This window comes from Siniperca chuatsi, linkage group LG21 (genome assembly GCF_020085105.1).
Source record: "Siniperca chuatsi isolate FFG_IHB_CAS linkage group LG21, ASM2008510v1, whole genome shotgun sequence".
In the NCBI taxonomy this organism is placed as follows: domain Eukaryota; kingdom Metazoa; phylum Chordata; class Actinopteri; order Centrarchiformes; family Sinipercidae; genus Siniperca; species Siniperca chuatsi.
The window spans coordinates 5,561,685-5,581,717 of NC_058062.1; the positions used below are offsets into that span (position 1 = coordinate 5,561,685).

Genomic DNA, 20,033 nt, shown 5'->3' on the forward strand with positions numbered 1-20,033 from the left:
TACCAAGCAGCAGCACAGCCCACCTAAAGTTTTTCCATTTGGCTAGCAGCGTTTGCTTGTCAAACTAAATGTGTCGTAAAAACCACAAATTATATTTAAACGCCGTTATTGGATGGCGTTCGATGTCTCAGTAAGTTTGGTGAATCTGTCCAAACAGTCAAATACGGGTTTCATCGCGATATCTCATGACTGCCATGGTAAGCAAACCAATCCAGCAAACTAATAACAATCAGAGCTAACTAAGCTAACATATGCTAACAAGACGTCCACTCCACACAGGTAACACGTTTGTTTAAGACACGTCTAGTTTTTATTAGGCCATCTTCATCTTCTAAATAGCATCTGGACGTTTATTGCTGCACATGCTGTGAAGGCATGTCATCAGTGTGTTGTTGCCTCTTTTACAGACCTGCAAATTAAGTGGCCTGTTCAGCATTGGCGAGGACTTTGATGATGAGGTGATTCCCAGCAGCCTCAAACACACCTGATTTCAACTGTTAACTTAATTGTCAGTGCAGGCTGCTCACACTGTAACATAACGACCCTCCTTCTGTTCCCCCCTCTCTCACACTGTTTATGTATGTATGTGTGTGTTTCAGGACCTGCTGGGGACAGACTGGGTTGTCCGCTCAGCGTCTGGACCAGCCGATGTGGCAGCTGCTGTGTCATCTTGCACGCTGCGGGCCCCCTCTGTTGCTCTCAGAGAGCCGGAGGAAAATTGCCTTCAGCAAACTGGAGAGAGATCAGCTGCCCTGCGTAATGGCACAGCATCAAGGAGCAGCACACACACTGCTGCTGGACAAACTGTTGCTTCGGGTTTGCGACAGCTCCCCTCCTCCTCCTCCTCCGTTCAGCCTCCCCACCCCCGTCCTCCCGCACTGAATAATGCTCCGCCTAATTTGGCATCACAACAGAGTCATGCTAACTCTGAGGGGCAGCTGAAGCCCTGCGTGGCGCAGGATGATTTTGATGAGTGGGATGTTGACCTAGCAGACCTGGATGAGTGTGACCGCCAGATGGGGCAGTCGCTTCAACCTCCTGCTCCAACCCCACCTGCGCCCGCGGTCAGTCCTGTATCTTCAGCCAAAACGCTGCGACCCCCGACCTGTGGAGGGATTGAGACACGATCTGATCGGAGCCTGGGAGAGCTCAGCACTGTACGCCAGGTTTCTGGCTCATCTAGTCATAACATACCTCCTCAGACCCTCCCCACTCCTCTTCTGCGATCTCCAAATCCCCGCCCTGCTTTTCTATCTATCCCTCCACAGAGTCCTAGTGTTTTCCCTGGCCTTACAGCGGCTTATCCTGCCCCCAGCCCCATTTCCAGGACTCTCAACAGGCCCCAGCAGCCACAGAGACCATGGGCAACTCCAGGACCCTCCCCTCAAGGCCGTGGCCTCTTTGAGACAGTCTCCCCAGCACCCTCTTCCTCCCCGTCTGTGAGCTCCTCCACTCTGAGCCCTCATCCCCTTCACACACCGGTCCTCACCAACCGCCTGGTCCAGCTGGTATCTGCCTCCAATAAGCTTCCTAAGAAGAGGCCTCGCTCTGAGCCTCACCGGCCCAGGACCCGACGCTTCCCTGGTCCTGCTGGACTCCTGCCACAGCAGGTTAGTCAAATCCAGCGCTGGTGCTCTTCCTCTGCCATGCAGAAATTCCTTACATCTGTTTGTATCTGCCTGGTTGCATTGTGCTGACGTTGCATCCTGTGAAATGAAAGTACCAGAGTAGTCAAATCACACATAATCTCACCCTCATAGTCTCTTTGGTCAGAAAATTTGCTGCATCTCTTTAGCTGTAATGAAATGACTGTCAAGGAAATCTATCGGTTATGTGTTTGTTTTTCCTCCATGGTGCCATGTAATAATTCGATTCTTCTCTCCCAGCCGCAGGGTCGGAGCCTGGACGACATAGTGGTTTCTGTCCCTCAGACTCCTGCTCATGGTGCTGTGGCCCGGTTGCCAAGCCAGGTAATAAAAACATACGACACAGGGATCTGCACAAAACACAACATTAACCAAAACATTTATTTAATCTAGTGCATCTAACGATTATTTTCATCAGGTATTAATCTGTTGATTCATTTCTTGATTCATTGTTTGGTCTATAAAATGTCACAAAAGTGTGGAAAAATGCCCGTCACAATTTCTCAAAGCCCAAGTTGACACATTCACATGTCTTGTTTTGTCTGATCCACAGTTCAAACCCAGTTTAATATCATAGAAGACAAAGAAAACCAGCAAATATCTACACTGGAGAAGCTGGAACTAGTGAATTACTGTCATTTTTACTTAAAAATGTTTTAAACGATTAATCGATTATTAAAATAGTTACAGATTAATTTTCTGTTGGTTGCCTAAGTTTAAGCTCTAATGTGATAATTCCTTAAGAGACAGTCTAGGTTGGTGCATCCTGTCTGTTGGTTAGCTCTAATTACACACTGTTGCCTTCAGGTCCTACTGGGAAATTCCTACTTCAAGTTTGAAAGTGTATTTTTTTTTCTTTTCTTTTTTTTTTTTTCTTTTTCTCTCTGAAACAAAAGAGACTTATTTTTGTTTTTATCATGAATGGGAACAAGTGCCCATGAAGATCGGAGGAGTAGCGGCGGCACGATGGCCCTCTCCTCTGCCTCTCACCCAATGCATGCATGATAAGTGAGCATAGAAAGTGGATGGATGTGTATTCACAGAATTTATGTTTTTGTCACGTTATTAAGACAAGAGGCACATTTCTTTGTTTTATGTGTGTGGAACAGAGGAGCAATAACTAATAATTTTCTTGTCTGCAGTTGACAGGACTTCCATTGTTTGTAACATGACTTTTGTTTAGGCTTGTCAGCAACAGCTCATAGAAGAAAATCTCTGTTTTTACTATTTAGTAATTACAACATGCTTTGATATTTCTGACATGACGTGAAGGCAGGGTTAGGTTTTGATTTCCCAAACATTTCATGATGCATTTTTTCTTTATATTGCTGTTGTACCTTCAGAACCAGACACTGAAGCGTTCCAGCCTGAGTGTGAAATTCATTTTCACACAATCTGATTGCAGCAGAGCCACAGTTACCATCTGAGCACTGTAAAGAGGCAGAGAGGATAAAACACAAACACAAAAAATATTAACCTAATATTTTTAAGCCAGGTGTGCACAGTGTATGCCTTTGAGTGTATAAACGGTTTGATTTGATTTGAAGGGTTCCAGCTCACAGACTGAGGAAGACGAGTTCAGCGGTGGTGCCTGGGCGGCGATGAAGGCAGAGATGGGATTGGATGAGAGGAACCGCTTGTGCTTCCTGCACTCCTACAGTGTTGTCATGGTACTTCGAAAGGTGATCTCCCATGACCATTACCCCTCTTTTGTTGTTCAGTTACAAACAAAAATTCAAAGAAAACTGTTTTCCCAATTCCACTCAATTCAAGCATCGCAATGAGTGCATTTTTATTTAGGTCAAGCAGTTTTGTTTTTTTTTAAATGTATTTATCCTCTATCATAACAGACTGTGTGTTGCTGCTGGAGGTCTATTGACATAATCAGGACAAATGAAGGAACTGTACTAGAGGAGTTTTGTAATTATAAACAGTACGATCACTCATCAATCACTCTAATGGAGACTGTTATTCAGCTCTCTGTGTGTGTGTGTGTGTGTGTGTGTGTGTGTGTGTGTGTGTGTGTATGTGTGTGTCGACCTCTGTGGAATAACTTACCAGTATTTTGAGTGGCAGTCGTCGCAAGCTCTTAAACATGTTGGTTTCTGTCGTGGCTGTTGACACAGGCTCCATTTACATGCACTGAGTCACTGGCAGGACGCTGGCTAAGCTCATTCAGGTTAAGCTGTTTACATGAACCTCAGCTTCCCAAAATCCCTGTTTGCATGAATAAACAAATTAACACGCACCCCTCCCCACTTCTGTTGACTGAACAATAACATGTTACATCTAATGCAGCGGGGAGCGAGGATGATCCCAACAGTAAATACTGCCTCACTGCTGGCTTTGTATCGACATCAGTACATCCCCACAAACCTGGAGATGTTGTGCTGATGGTGAGAACAGAAATTGAGGGGGGGTACGATGTAGGGCTGGGATAATAAGACATTTAATAGAGTAATATATTTGGACAAAGTTATTGATTAATATCGCTTGCTGCCAAAAAAAACTGAACACATGTAAAACTGTTACTTGAACAAACCTGCTCGCAGAAATGTTAAAACTTGTGTCTAAGAAGCCAAACAGCATTGTTATTGAGGATGATTTTCATGGCTAGCATAGAAACAAATGCATTTGTTACAAGTAAAGTTTAAAACAGTTACCGGAGTGAGGGGATTTTACTTATTTTCTTACAGTATTATTGACAAATTGATGTGATCCCAGCTCGAGTAAAATGTTTAGGGCTTCAATTTTTTTATTTTTTTATTTACTGTGACAAATATTTTCTCGAAAAATTGAAAAATCATTTTGTCTATAAAATGTAAAAAAAAAACTTGTTTTATTTGACCAACAATCCAAAATCCCAAAATATTCAGTCTGCTATCATATATGACAAAGAAAAGCTTCAAATCTTTACATTTTATTAACTTGAACCAGCGAATGTTTGACCTGTTAATTGTTTATCAAAATGGTTGCAAGTTAATTTTCTGACTGTCAATGAATCAATTAATCAATCATTTCAGCTCTCATCACAGCTCCAGAAGTGATTACACATGACAGTAATATGGATGGAAATCGTTTGCAAGCTCTTGTAAAATAATTCCGGAGGTTACATGCATTACTGAGTTAATACTTATCTACTATCTAGAGATTATATCTAGATTCATTTGTTTCCCTCATCACTGCAGGCTGCACTGAAACAGCTGGCAAAAAACAAAGTGCCCAACATGGCCGTGCTCCTGAAGAGCATCATCCACACACACGCTGATGCCAAGGCTGTGTTTAAAGACCCAACAGGTAGTGGACACTCTCACACACACAATAATCACACTGGCTCATTATAGAAATCTGTGTCAGTTTGCAATAAATAACTGAAACATCATGAGGCTGGTAAAAACACTCCAGGCTCTGAGAAAACTGTAAAGTGGTAGAAAAAAAGAAGTGAATGTGAATAAAAGAAAGAGAGCGAGGTGTTGGGGGAGCTTTAAGCGGTTTGCCACACACACACACACACACACACACACACACACAAATTAAAGGAAAAACCTGAATAAAAGAGTGGAGAAACATATCAAATGCAGATGCTTCCATGCACCAGAGCTGTCACAATGTGAGACAATGCTCTCCACCAGCATCTCCATAAAACCAAATTCTAAAATACAAACTCATCTGGTATCTTCAAATCTCTTTAGTGATGTCTTTGATACTATATGTCCTTTTGTTATGTCTGGCTATGTTTGCTTTTCTTTCTATCTGCTGTACTCGGGTCGCTCTTGCAAAAGAAGTCTTGATCTCAGTGAGATTACCTGATTAAACAAAGGGAATATTTTGTGGAGGACTGGTGTTCATCCCTCCAACAGAATTTCACAGACTTTGCAGGGAGCACTGAAGCTGGAGGCTTGTGGCGGCCTGACTCCATACTAAGACACTTGTCACCCATCTGTACGTTTATATACAGTATCCACTCAGTCCAGTTCACATCTGTAATCCCTACAGCAGGAAGCCTCTTTTCTTTCTCCTTCTCCGTCTTGAGCTGTCACCCTTTTTGTCTGATCTACCTCTAAGCTGAGCTGGTTGCCATGGCCCCCAGAGACCAGCCACATGAGGTGCACTGATTATTAACGCTCAGGAGTGGATGTTGTACTCAACACCGGACTTAAGTGCCTAATTAGTGATTCAATTGCAGGAGATTGGCATCAGCATTGGCTGGGTATTAAGTGCTTCTGACACCACGAGGGACCGTTCTGTCATATGCCTCCCACCTACTGAAAGGTTTGCAGCTTTTTCTCCAGCAGGCAGTTATCTCAGAAGCTGCTGTCAGCCTGTTGGTGACTACACACTAGTGTTGAAAAGATCAGGCGATTTTAATCAAACGGTGGGGAAATGAATCACCAAATGAATGGTTTAAGTCATTTATCAAGCAAAAATACTAAACATTTTCTGCTTCCTGCTTCTTAAATGTGAGAATTTGCTGCTTTCTTTCTATTATTGTAGTTTTAATACCTTTTGTGGTTTTAGAGTGTTTGTCGCACAAAATAAGCAATTTGAAGGTGTCATCTTGGGCTTTGGGAAAGTTTTGGACATGTTTCACTATTTTCTGATATTTTATAGACACACATACACGCACACACCTCAGGTTCTGCTGCATTGATTTTTAATCTTTTTTTGTACACTGTCCATCGTGAGTGCGACGGTACTAAATCGGTAGAGAACTCTTTACAAGGAAAATCTAGATTTGAAGAGGATAAAGGTGTTAATTTGTGTATGCCTTTGCTAATATAGCATCTTTAATATTTCCAACAAATGTTTATTTTAATGCTATTTTGTTTCTCCTCCATTGACCTATCTTGTAAGAGGTGTACAGTAAGTGGAGTTGTGAATTTATTTCATTCACATTGGCATTAAAAAGGTCAGTCAATTGTAACTTAGAGTACCTAAGAACATCGTGGACTTGCAACCATTCCTTATTTTTAAGTGACCTGCTAACTGCACTCATTGTTCTGTTGATAATATTTTTGACTTAAGGGGAGATTCAGGGAACAGTGCATCGGCGGCTCCTAGAGGACAGAGTGGAGGAGCTGAAGGTCGGAGCTGTGCTGCTGCTCAAACAAGTAAGACTCGCCGCTGCCATTTCTTCAAACTTTAATTTCACCCATGATGGTAACTGCAGTTTAGTGTTTCAGCTTAACCTAAATGTTTAGTGGTTTCAAACCCATTTATGGTGTTTGTCCTCCGTCTCCGCTCGCTCTGTGGACAGGTGGGTGTGTTTTCCCCCTCCCATCGTAACCATTACCTGAACGTGACACCCAACAACCTGCTGAGGATCTACACCCCTAATGGAGTCAGTCTGTCCTCCACTCAGCTCCCCCCGCTCGTCCTGGTGAGCACCGTAACGGTCAGTTGGAAACGAGCTCTGTCAACTTCAGCTTTCTCCTCAAAACTTTTTTCTTCCCATCCAGGAGCCGATGTTGACGTCACCTGCTCGGGCTCCCAGTGTCCTCCAGGGGCCCGTGTCTCGAATGCACCTGGTGTTTGACGAGGAGGATGATGAGGGACAAGAGGGGGAAATATGCTCAGAGGGAGGCAAAGACCCTCAAGCCCCAACAGACACTAGAGCCGGCTCCAGCAGAGGCCCCCAAGAGCCTGCTGGGAACCCAGCACCACAGGACTCCAGCTGGGATGCAGGTGGGACCCTTCGTATGTAATAACACTTGTGATGAGAGAGAGAGAGATTAATTCGAGTCAAATCTTGGGTTTGCCAAGTGTCAGACTCCAGTAAATGTAAGTTTTGCTGAATAAAACAGCCGCACTGTCTGGTAGCAAAACAAAGAAGTTTCTGATTGCATTGTTCTTGCATTATTCTATACACAAAACAACATTAAATCGTCAACAAATAGCTGAATGTTTAAGGCGCGAACCACGTAACCGCAACTGCCCAGTTCATTTCCAGCTGGGGAACCTCTGTCTCCCCTTGTATCCTGTCCACTCTGTACTGTCTGCTGTCCAATAAAGGAAAAAATGCCCCAAAAGTCTTTAAACACTGTTAGGATTACATATTTCCATGAAAAAATTTCATTATTCAATTTAACTTTGCAAAACTAATTCCAGGCAGGTAATGATTTCTTAGTTTACGACCATGTCAGTTGAATTGGAGCGAATTACACATTGTTTCATGTTTCTATGTCTGTTGTGCAGATGATGACCTGGATGAACTCCTGGGAGAGTTGCCTGAGGACACCTACAGCTTTTGATGTAACGTTACATCAGCAAACCTTCTGTACAGACTGTCTCCGCTGACTGGAGTTATTTCACGACTGAATAACACTAAAGATGTTATCCTTTGTTTTCCTGACATCACCTCTTTAAAATCATCTCTTCTCTGACCACTGAAGAACTTGTGAAAATGTGTATATGGTGTAAACATTTTTTTCCTAGTGTTCGATATCCAGTTCATAAATAACAGTTAGTTTTTTGTTACGGTGTAATTGCTGTGCATCACTGATGATTGATGTGTTATAAGTAGCACTCAACACATGCTCATTAATTAATCACAATGCTCCAAAAATCAGCTCTGTTTGATTTCAGCTTCACGTCTTATATTCTCATAAAGACTGTAATTATTCTGAGATTGTGTGTGTATTAAGGATGCAATTCCCTTACTTTCCTTTCATTCTTATCCATTGTTGCACTTTGCTTCAGTGACCTTGAAATGGAAGACTAATCTCTACAGCATTGATTTGTTAATTATGCAAAATGAAAGCGAGGTGAGGCTTCTTTGTCTGCTGCATTTTACTGTTAGTTTTTGTCCTTGCCCTCCATTTTCAGTCGTGTCTGTTTCTCCGAGCCTCAGAGTGGAGTGGATGGACTGTGACCCGGGCTTGTTTACCATGCATTAAGAGGTGTATCAGAGGTTTTCGGGCAGGGATTGCAGGCTAGTAGTTTCAGGGTCCCATGTGGTTTCCCTGACCAAAAAGTGTTTACTCAGCCCTGTCTGCAGAGAGCCAGGGCTTCAGGGTGAAGTCGCACTGTGACTAACAGGCTCTTATGGAGGCTTTCCCAACAGGATCCAGATCCAGACTCCTCCACTACCCTGGCTCACTGTAACAGATTCAGGTTAATCCTCATTTTGTGTATAATGCAGCTGCTTAAATTGCCTGGTTTATGTTCAAAAGAGAGAGAATGGGGATGATGGAATAGGGTGCATTTTCAGTGTTGAAATCATAGCCATGTTATTGTAAAAAGGGCTGCTAGTCGATCACATCAACTCGATATGGTATTAAAGACCATTAAAGGGACAGTTCACCAAGGTTTCTCTCTCAGCCCTAGTGATATCTAGCCAGTTTTGGTTTTACTTGTCCAGGCTTCGAGTCTCCTTCATTTGTGGTGCTCAAAGCACTGGGAAATGACATTAAAACAATTCAGCAGCAACATGTCTTTCCAAAACAGTATCCTGGGTACTGTGGGCAATCGATAATCCACACTCCCCACTGTGAACACTTTTCAGTGAAGCCACTTTATACTGCAGATAAATGAAGCGTTGACAGTGTGTTTCGTGGATTTTCATAGATTATCCAGAGTAACCAGGTCACTGATTCTAGAGAGATGTTGCTGCTGAATTTTTTTTGACGCAGGTTTTTTTTTAAATGTTTTTAGCAGCACAAACATCCATTGTTTTGGGGTGGTGGCAGAAATCTCTGACGACAATCTCAAATCTTGGGTAAATAAAACCAGAGCTAGGTTTGTTTGTTTTTTTGTCATTTGGGTTGGGTAGACCAACCTTGATTTGTGGGTCTTTACATCCACATTGGGTGAGCAGAGACAGAATTATTAATCCAGTATGATGTTAACTCCCTCAAATGTAAACTGAAAGTGAGTACTGTAACCTCACAGCCATTGATTCATTTTAAATCCAGTGTGCTGGGGTACATAGCGCCAAAACCACAAAAAAAATGTGTCCCTGTCTAAATACTTAAGGACTGCACAATGTACAGATTAGATTAGTGATTCCCAACTGGGGTTTCAGGACCTCACAAGGAGTCCCAAGATAAATTTTGGGGGTCACTATATCAGTGGTTCCTGACTTTTTTTTTTTTTTTTTTGGCTTGTGGCCCCTCAAAACTAAGCTTTGCAACCCCTAATCACAAGTTGTTTAGAAACCTAGAGATAAAAGTATCCAGTATTCACAAGCAAAATGTAAAGATTGGATGAAATTCTGGAGAGAGAAAAAACTGCAGCAGAAATGTTTTTCTGCTTCCCTATCTCTCTTTGAGTAGTGTTGCAACCCCCAGAATGGGAACCAATGCACTAGATATTTAAAGGGATAAAAAGGAACAATATTTATCAATTGTCTTTCATTTTTCCTCTTCAGGCCTCCTTAAAATCCTTCAAATTAACAGAAAAATCGCTCTTTAATTAAACTACTCACAACTCCTATCCACACTCAGGCCATTACCTGTAATAAGAGGTTACAAGTAAACAGCTTTGTTTTAACTGGTGATGAGCCAAACAAGTTGGGAACCGCTGCAGTGTATTGGTGTATGTACATACCGGTAGTATTTGTTACATTAGTCTTAATGCCAGCAGGGGGTAGCATTTAACACGCTTGTTGGCAGTTCAGGTCCTAGTGGACATCATTAGTCAAGTTCATGAGCTTATGAGAGCCTACAGACATCCAACACCCATTTAAGAGCCCTGATGATAAAACTCTTAATTGGAGGGAAACTTAATTTGACAGAACAAGGCTCTTTGAATCTATCTATCTTTGTGTGTGTGCAGAGGGGGTTCCTCCTTCCCTTATCTGCACATCTACCAATTAAGACCTTCACAAAAGGAGGGCTCGGTTCCAGCAAGTCTGCGGCTATTGCTCACACCCTGGAATAATTTGCCCTATAACGTCAAATCGCCTCTCGCCAGAGGTAATAATCACATGACCAGTCTCAGCAACTCTGGTACTTACACATCCTCATTATCTCCTGGTAAGAGCTTATTATTTTTCACAATCCATTAAGATAGTCGGAAAGTGTAATTACTCTCAGTCTCATCATGCATATAGTGTAGTAAGTGCCTACTGACCCAAAAAAATGTAAAAAGAGATTCTTATCTGTGGTTTACTCGGGTTTAGAGTCCCACAAGGAAAGAGAACTTTTCTCATCTCTGATGTAAAGTACTGTTAACTCTCCGAGATTTGGATAGAGAGGCCTTAAATATCCAACACCCATCTTTTTTAACGAGTTCAGCCTCTAGTGTAGTGGTTGATGGGGAGGAAAAGGAAATCAAACTTCATGGTAAAAGACTCGAACATGCTTTTAGTACAATAGAAGCTAAGAAAGAAAAGCAACGTGGCCCATTTCATAAAAACTGACTAATAAACAAGGAATGATTTTCTGGGCAAGTTATTCACCCTAATAATAATTGGATCAATAACAGGTGTAGTGTAAAATACCTTTACAAAGTTCCTGGCACATATAAAAAAAACTGAGAAATGGGTCCAAAAGTGAAAGTTTAAACATGTAACTTCATAAAAACAATAGTTACAAACTAGGACAAACATTGGTTGACACAAACACAAACAATCTTACCTCAGAGTCAATTTAGTTGCTGTTCCTGAGCTTTTCCATGATCTTCATCATCTTGAGGTTCAAAGGTTGTTCTTGACTTTAGAAATAGCAGTTGACAGAACTATCTAACTTTAAGGTCCATTTACCAGCTACTCTTGAACTTTTGATCATATCGAGTTCATGTTTTTATATATATATATATATATATATATATATAATATAATATAAAGGTTTCCAAGGTCAAGAATGAACTTTGAATTTAAACTTTTAAGCCAAAGTGGAAGAGAAAGTTGTTAAAGTGCTCAGAAGAATTGGAAATTTGAACATCTACAATTCCATTATGGTAAATTCCATTTGCTGATAAAGATCATGTGATATGACTGAAAGCACCAGAACAGCTTGAGGAGGTTTTCAATCTAGCAGTTTGCTAGCTTCCTTAATGCATTCTATACTTTACATATAATTTACAGTGCATATATTTACATACAGTGTGTGATTTATATACAGATAGCTGACACATTAAAGGAAAACCCTGAATAAATTAGTGGAAAAACATAACTAATGCAGATGCTTCCATATAGGGCAGGAGGGCCACTGAACTGTTTGATGAGTATGAAAATGAATGAATAATTTGCTGTGGCCTTCCAAGGTTCACAGTCACCAGATCTCAACCCAACTGAACCCTTATGGGAGACTTTCAAGCGACGTCAGTTGATGATGAAATGTTAGTTGCAGTCTTACACCTACAGAGTGCATCAGCTCACATCTGAAAGCTGCCGTGCTACAGCTAGCTGCCAAGCATCTCCACCAAAGCCTCTGAGGATTACATGCATTGAGCTTTACGCTACCGCGCTAGTTAACAGAGATCACCTTCCAGCTGATGTGAACGAGCCCAGTTCTAATCTCCAGTCTGCCACTGAAAGAGGAGCTTTATGTTGTGTATCAGAGCATCAAGTTCAAAACTGTGCAGGTCCGTTAAACTCTGGAGGGCTTTTTCATGGCTCAGCAGTTACTGAGGCCTAAACTGTGACACTCAAACTTGATGTATTCCTCCTCCCACTCCATCTTCCCTCTCTGTCTTAGCATAGCCTTATCATCAAAACACCAAATTAAGGAATATCTTATACAAGAATAATGTTCATACCTCCGGTTGAGTTCACTTGGAGAATCTATGCCAAGCTTGTGGCTCTGGTAGCCCGTGGTGGGCTTACTAAGACACTTTTTTTAAATTTCCTTTAATTCTTCTGCATGTATTCATTTGCTTTGACACCTCTTAACTGTATGAATGAATATCTGCTGTCAATAATTCAAGTCAAGAAGGCAAATGTGTGCCTTTACTCAGCGACAGAAAGAATAAACTCAGACTCATATTTCAGAATGTTGCACTAAACGTTTTATCATTAATACCTTGCAAATTAAAAAGAGAAGAATATGGTGAGGCTAACACGGCTCTTGCCTTTAATAATCCTGTGGATGGAAAATTGGCTGGATGGATAAAGGCAGATAAGATTGCTAAAGCATAATGCCTTATTTTCAACTCCGGAGACTGTTTAATCCCTGTAAAACTATGTTCATTACCTCTGTGAAAAAAGGGGAGATTTGCTTAATTAAGTTGTTAAGAAACCAGCACACCCTGCAGCTGGCTGAGACCACAGCAAATTTCACTTGGGAGAAGGACTGTGTGATCAACTGTCAGTGTGTGTGGGTGTAAATGAGTTTGTGTTTGACAGAAAAATTAAATACTCTTCAGTCAACAAGATCATTAAATGAAATTTCAGTATTGTTGGTGCTGGACTTCTGAAACAAATTTGGTGTAGTTGTGCTGTTCTTGGCTACAAAAAATGTCAAAAAAAAAAGCCAAACCCCACAGGTCATTCAACAACATGGACTATTTTAAAGACATTTTCAGATTATACGAAAGGCAGACGCAATAAACAAATAGAAAATAAGTCATAGATATTACATGCGTTTCACACTAAATAAAACTGTTGTTCCATCTAATGTTAGATGGAAGTTAAATGTCTTATCTCCTTGCTCATAATAGTTATCATCATAATTCATTTTTAATTTATCTATATTAATCTTATTTTTTTAAATAATATTTGCTTTTATTATCTACTTATTTTACTTGCGTCATACAAGAACCGCAAAAAAACATCACTTCCGGCCGCCATCTTTTTGTTGGTTTACCAGTTTGGGAATTTTACCAGCGACCTGCAGGTGGCGATACAAGCTCATAACAGACTGTCTGTGTATTGTTCAAGAGTTATTTCCAGTGCATCAGTAAACAAACAGAATGGCGCATGGCTAAAGGATACATTTATTTGGAAGAAGATGAGAAGGAGGACTAAAACAACGAGTTGGCGGCACCAGCCTGCTGCAGAAACGGGAGGTCCCAGCGCAACAGGTGAGCTAACGTACAAAACGTTAACGCTAACTAACGTTAATGTTTCGACGGGTATGAAGCAGAAATTAACTTTTAACCTGATAAAACACATTATAATAATTTAAAAAAAAACTTCTTTGTAAAATACTGGCCAAACAAGAGTAACCTATTTAGCGTGTTAAGTATTAAGGTGCTACCTGTCTGAAAATTTGCATACAGGTAACAGTGTTCAGCTAGGAAAGGTTAGCTAATATTAACTAAAGGTGGGTGAAAGAATTAACCTCATGTTTAATGACTGACAATAATTATTTACTATTGATTACTACAGTCGTGGAAGAAGTATTCAGATCCTTTACTTAAGTAAAAGTATGTAATTTAAGTATTTTCAGCAAAATGTATTAAACACTCATGCAGTGTTTTACTAGTATATTATATATATATATATATATATATATATATATATATATATATATATATATATGATGCTTTTGGATTAATATTACTGGTGCGTTAATGTGTATGTTGTATTTTACTGCTGCAGATGTGTAAGGTTGAGCTACTTTATATACTGTTGGGTAGTTTAATCAACAGCAAATCATCATATGTTTGTAGTGTTGCTGTCTTGTGTGAACAATGTCAACTTTGCATGAGCTCAGAAAAACAGCCTATGCATTTTCCAGCTAATCCAAAGGGGGTTAAATATATATATATATATATATATATATATATATATATATATATATATATATATATATATATATATATATATATATATATTATCTTAAGACATAGGCGAATTTTGTCAACCCATAAAGGAACACTTAATCCTAACAATTTAAATAAAAAGTCACCAAATTTGGCGATACATGGTTTTCACTGGACAGGAAAGGTATAAAAAATTGTAATCTGAAAAGTAACTAGTGACTAAAGCTGTCAGACAAAAGTAAAATATTGCCTCTGAGATGTAGTGGAGTAGAAGTATAAATGGAAATACTCAAGTAAAGTACAAGTACCTCAAATGTGTACTTAAGTACAGTACTTGAGTAAATGTACTTGGTTATGTTCCACCATTGGTTTAATCTCCAGATGTCAGCATTATTATTAGCCAGTTTACATGTTGGAAATGGATGGCAGAGATGTAACATGACTTAATTAAACTGTGCACTCCTAAAAAACTTTTTATCTTAGAGCTGCCACCCACTTTTACCGACCGGCTGTTGGTTGGACTATGAGTAAATTATTGATTCCTGAATTGACCATCACTGTAAACCTTGGTTGCTTAATTCCAGGTTTCTATTGTGAGACTGCCTGCTTGTTGCTGTGTTAAAAATATCAGATTAATGACTCTGTAATTGGCATGTTGGTGTTGGGGCAGGTGTAATGCATGCATGTAGTGTCAACTAGTGTTATTATGATGATAATCCACATGACCTTGAATAATATCATTGTTACATAATCATTGTTAATCTCAATATGATACAGCAAACATATCGTCTGTGCAGGGTGGCTTTCTTTGCAGTTCAGCCCTTAATCCTGTCAGCACCACGCCTGACCCACTGATGTGTTCAAATGATGATTCTTATGAAATCATGCCAATGATCAAGTTTTAAAAAGGCATTTTTTTATTGGAATTCAATTTGTTGACATAAATAATGGTTAGAAAAAACTTTCATGTTGTAAAGATGAATTATTTATTGGTGACAAGAATGAATACAATTAATTAAAAATGAATTTAATGTTTAATAGGCCTATAATTTAATAGGCTTGTCAACACTACACACCAAGTCAGTTCATGTTTATTGATGATTGTAGTTATGATTTTCTTTTAGGTTTTACAGGTTGCATTTGTATGTAATTTAGTATTCTCTTTCTTATCTTACCTATAATACATATTCACCTATATATATAAATACTACATATATGTTGTTTGTGTTTTTGTATACAATTGTTATTGATACAAATGCTATATTTAGTTTCCAATTTCCTTCTATATTTGCTGTTATTGTTATGGTTTTAACAAAACTTCCTTTTAACTTCCTTATCAAATATGTTTGTTTATCTTATGGCGTTAATATGTCTTATGTTATCTGGTTTTTTTTTCTTCTAAAAATTAAAATACAAGTGTTATCAGCCAAAAAAATCCAGTATCCTTCCTATTTACGTTCAGTCTGAATACACACTGAGTCTGTTTTCTTTTACCACCTTTTAACAATCTCACATCCTTCTTTTAGTTTCCTCTCACTTCCTTCCTCCTCCTGTCTCCTCCGATCTCTTTACATACTGGCAGTTTTCTCTCTCCCTTGATTGATGAACACACTGCTATTCACACAGATAAAATACCTCAAATTACAAATATAGGATCACAATTTTATTTTTTATTACACATGACAAACACACTGTGTACTTATTATTCCGTTTACATCTGTATCTGTCTCCTGTGCATGTGACGTTATTGTCTGAATTACTTTCCTGTATGTGACATTCCTGTGCACACTGTGTGAACACACTTCTTCGCTTTAGCTTTTTTTAGTTTTCCTATCTTATTTTTGTCCTCAATGCTCCCTTCAACCTACATCTCCCCGCCTTTACTTCTCCATCTCCACTTCTGCTCCACTTCCCATGACATACACCCCCCTCCCCGACCAAGCAACCAACACTGTTTTCCCCTCCACTATCTGTCTCTCCGACAGCCTCCCGTTTTGCATCCATCCATCACTATGTTTGTGGTGACAAGATGTGGAAATATGAACCGTTGAGAGACAAATGAGAGCGAAGGTGGTGGTGTTGGAGGAGGAGATCGGGGGGACATATTCATTAAGAGACTTTGCTGTGGAGAGAGCAAGCGAGGAGAGCGTCGTCTTCCCTCCTCTCTCTCCCTCTCTTACTCCCCCCTCCCTCTCTCTCTCTCTCTCTCTCTCTCTCTCTCTCTCTCTCTCTCTCTCTGTGAGCATGTGTGTTGGTGTGTGCGCCTCCCGTCTCTCCCAGCCCCGCTGTTGTTCGCCACCGCCACAGATGAGCTGGGAAGAGGAGGGAAAGCGGATGTATCTGGCCAGAGGAAAACGGGAGGAGTTTGGACTGGCATGCAAGACTAACCAGCGGCTCTGATCATCAACAGCTCTCTGTGTGCGTGTGTGTGTGTGTGTGTGTGTGTGTGTGTGTGTGTCTCTCTCTCTCTCTCTCTCTCTCTCTCTCTCTCTCTCTTTCACACACAGACACACACATACAAACACGTGCGCTCTCAGACTCGCACACACTCGCGCTGGCTGGATGTCTTCTCTCTAGGCTGAACGAGAGAGGTGCTTAGGCTTGTCATTAGTTGGGGGTACGGGAGATCCTGAGAAGCCTGGACGTGTGTGTGTGTCAACCTGCGTGCACACTCATGCATGACAGTTACTGCATGTGTGTGTGTGTGTGTGTGTGTGTGTGTGTGTGTTTTTTGAATGGAGATGAGTTGGGACGTTAAATACACAGAGACAGCTTTGATTGGCTTGCATTTTAAGTGACTCTCACCTCTCGCTCCGGGTGTCACAGAGGACTTGCCTCTGGGATTTTTGTCAATGAAATCGAGCAGTCACAGAGGGGAGAGGATGGAGGGCAGGGGGTACAGTTTGGGATTTGGGTAGGGTGTGTGTGTGTGTGTGTGTGTTGGGGGTGTAATAGGAGCCACAGGCAGGCTGGCAGCCACAGTAACTCTTAGCTCAAGGGAGTCATTGAGAGTTGAGGTGGCGAGGAAAAAGATGCCCCGAGGGAGCATCTTTCTCCTCTGTCTCTTACTCTCCGTACTAGTTATTTGGGTTGTGGAAATCTTTGCCTCCTTCTACTTCTTTTTCAGCTGTTGCTTTTCTTTAAATTTGCTGTTTTTTCAGTGTTTTTTTCATGTTTTCTATCAGTATAGCTGCAGGTCTCTGTTTTTGCCTCCTACTTTTTCCTCTTTGTATTTTGCTCTTTTGTGCCTCTATGTTCCTTCCCTTTCTTCTCTCTTTCTCTCTCTAGCTCCTATGTTGCTTTATCAATATGCTGAATATTATTTATGGGCTGTGAAGTTAAGTCTTTTATTGACGTTCCCTCTCTCTCTGTGCAGGTGTGAGTGCACCAGGGGCTCCCTGGTTGAGGGGCTGGAGGGCTGATGATGGATCTGAAGGAGACCTGTGGCAGTCAGGGGAGCCAAGAGAGCTCCAGCCTGCACCCCACCTCCTGGCAGGCCTTCGCTCACACCAGCACACTGCACGGCCTACGCTTCATCTTCCCTTATGGTCAGCCCAGCGTGCGCCGCTTGCTGTGGGCTGCGGCTCTGCTGGCCTGCCTGGGACTGTTAGCCCTGGAGAGCGCCGAGCGCCTGGCCTATTTCCTCTCCTACCCTCATGTGACCAGCCTGGACGCTGTGGTGTCGAGCAGCCTGGTCTTCCCCGCTGTGACCATTTGTAACCTCAACGCTTACCGCTTCAGCCGCCTCACGCGCAACGATCTGTACCATGCTGGAGAGCTGCTGGCCCTGCTGGACGTGCACCTGACAATCCCCCAGCCGCACCTGGCCGAGCCTGACGTGCTGGCTTTCCTGCAGGAAAAAGCCAACTTCACCGCCTACAGGCCCAAAGCGTTCAGCATGAAGGAATTCATCGAGAGGGTCGGCCACGACCTCAAAGAGATGATGCTCTACTGCCGCTACCAAGGCCATGAGTGCAGCCACAGCGACTTCAAAACCGTGAGTCTACTCATGTCTTCTTTTAAATGTCAGCTCTTGTCTGGGATCAGTCAGGGTCAGAGCCTTTCTGCAGCCTCCTAGCTCTCAGAGGACTCTGCTTTTGAGGTGTTCGGGTTGCGTGTTCTGAGACTTGCAAGTTTCCAGAGATGGATGATTTCTTTTTTTCTGACAGTAAAATGACTTGATGTATGCTGATAGCTGCTCTTTCCCTCCCACGCTGCTACGCTGGGAGTCTCCTGCTGGGTTTTCTCCTTTGGACTCTTGTGTTTTGCTCCACAGGTTGACTCTCAAGCTTTGTTCTGCAAATATACTCTCTGTTGTTGCCTTGTTGTTGTCCTCAGACTTCAAATAATAATAATAGCATTGAGCTTACTGGTACATACATTACTGCAACAGGTCTACAGTATTTTAGTCACTGAAGAAAAGTAATTGTTTTGTCTCAGACCATAGTGAATAGTACATTTCTCCAAATCCCTCTGCCACATTCTTTATTTCTCCAGCAAAAGAGTGTTCTTTCTTTTTTACAACAAATCAGAACATTCAAAGGATGTTTGTGTACCTGCTGGATTGTCTGATAGAGCAGACAAACACAGCCAAAATGTACCATTATTTGGATGGTTGCTGGTTTTAACTTCTCCCTCTAATTTGGCTTGCTATTGAGTGTAGCAGCCTGTTCCGTGTCAATACTGTGCTTGTAAAACCTGAGGACATAGACCAGAGCTAGGTGTTGAAATGCAGTCTATTTTGTTGCACTGACAAAACTGAAATGCTCATAATTTAAGGCCTTTATGTTTCAGAAAATACTGTACTTTTTGGCAGATGAAAGCGAGTGAGTTCTGGCACAAGTTGGTTTTAACACTAAAACACTATTCCGAACACCCACTTGTTGCATACAGACTCCCTCAGACTAATTGTTAATGAAGTCCATCAGTGAGTAAGTGAAGAGCACTCTTTATACAGTAATACTAATACTAGAAAAGGAAATATTGAAGCTTTTATACCACAACCTAGTTTCTATGTTGGGAAAACTGACCTTGTGAATATAAATCCTGTCTTTTCTTCAGTGACAAACAGGATGTTAAAAGACTTTTTAGATCTTCAAAGGTTTTGTTGCTGGTATTTTTACGGACCATACCTGAGTGTGTGCAAGGTTTGCCTCACTACCACAAATCATGTACACTTAACATTTCTGCAGACCATTTTTAAATGCATGCTGTACACTTTTGGAGCTTTTGGATGTATTTATTCTGCTGTTCTTCTGTTAAAGACTGTTGCAGACTCTTGAGGTGTTTAATCCATCACATTGAACACTAAGTCTGCATTAGTTTTGTTGGTGTTGCACTATTATTATATATTATTGCCTGGTAATGTACTTTAAGCTCAGATGGATTTTTGCATAATGTAATAATTAATAATAATAATAATAATAATAATAATATAGCCATAATTGTATTGAATGCAGATCTTGTCAAATCCCTTATTGAATCTAAATCAGTTTGGCTTACAACATTTACAAGTAACAAACTTTGTAAATAGCTAAAACTCAAAGATAAGAGAAGAAAGAAACACTGTACTTTTTAGTGAAAACCTAAAGTTGGTTCACAACCTGTAACTACAACCTGAAAATGAAATGAGCAGCATTGACACATTAGATAACAGGTGTAATGTACTAACTTTTCACACCTTATTTTTCATTTCAGTTCAAATACTGGTCCTGATTCAGAACCGTTAAGTTGATAAGC

The 20,033-nt window shown here is 40.9% G+C and overlaps 2 protein-coding genes across 4 annotated transcripts in view; both read left to right on the forward strand.

Moving 5' to 3' along the window:
* The first annotated feature begins 1 nt into the window (after position 1).
* hrob (homologous recombination factor with OB-fold) lies at positions 2 to 9,384 on the forward strand. The gene is made up of 10 exons (XM_044181386.1): positions 2 to 197; positions 408 to 458; positions 600 to 1,610; positions 1,887 to 1,970; positions 3,194 to 3,328; positions 4,835 to 4,943; positions 6,672 to 6,757; positions 6,904 to 7,026; positions 7,106 to 7,331; positions 7,842 to 9,384. Exons 1-10 carry the CDS (start codon positions 186 to 188, stop codon positions 7,895 to 7,897), a joined length of 1,893 nt encoding a protein of 630 aa, XP_044037321.1. The 5' UTR covers positions 2 to 185; the 3' UTR covers positions 7,898 to 9,384.
* A 4,014-nt stretch (positions 9,385 to 13,398) lies between these two features.
* Positions 13,399 to 20,033, forward strand: part of asic2 (acid-sensing (proton-gated) ion channel 2) — a 374,018-nt gene continuing 367,383 nt past the window's right edge. Inside the window, exons 1-2 of one of the 3 annotated variants that reach the window (XM_044181399.1) lie at positions 13,399 to 13,610; positions 17,671 to 18,291. In XM_044181399.1, the coding sequence (XP_044037334.1) occupies positions 17,716 to 18,291 (576 nt within the window). In that variant the 5' untranslated portion in view covers positions 13,399 to 13,610; positions 17,671 to 17,715. Of the gene's footprint in view, positions 13,611 to 16,588; positions 16,886 to 17,670; positions 18,292 to 20,033 lie in introns of those variants that run through there. The other 2 variants (XM_044181400.1, XM_044181401.1) reach the window with 2 other exon arrangements.

Coding starts and splice junctions, on each gene's coding strand:
- hrob (XM_044181386.1), top strand. Junction 3,329..4,834: donor TTGTCATGGTACTTCGAAAG/GTGATCTCCCAT, acceptor TCATCACTGCAG/GCTGCACTGAAACAGCTGGC. Junction 7,332..7,841: donor GGACTCCAGCTGGGATGCAG/GTGGGACCCTTC, acceptor TCTGTTGTGCAG/ATGATGACCTGGATGAACTC.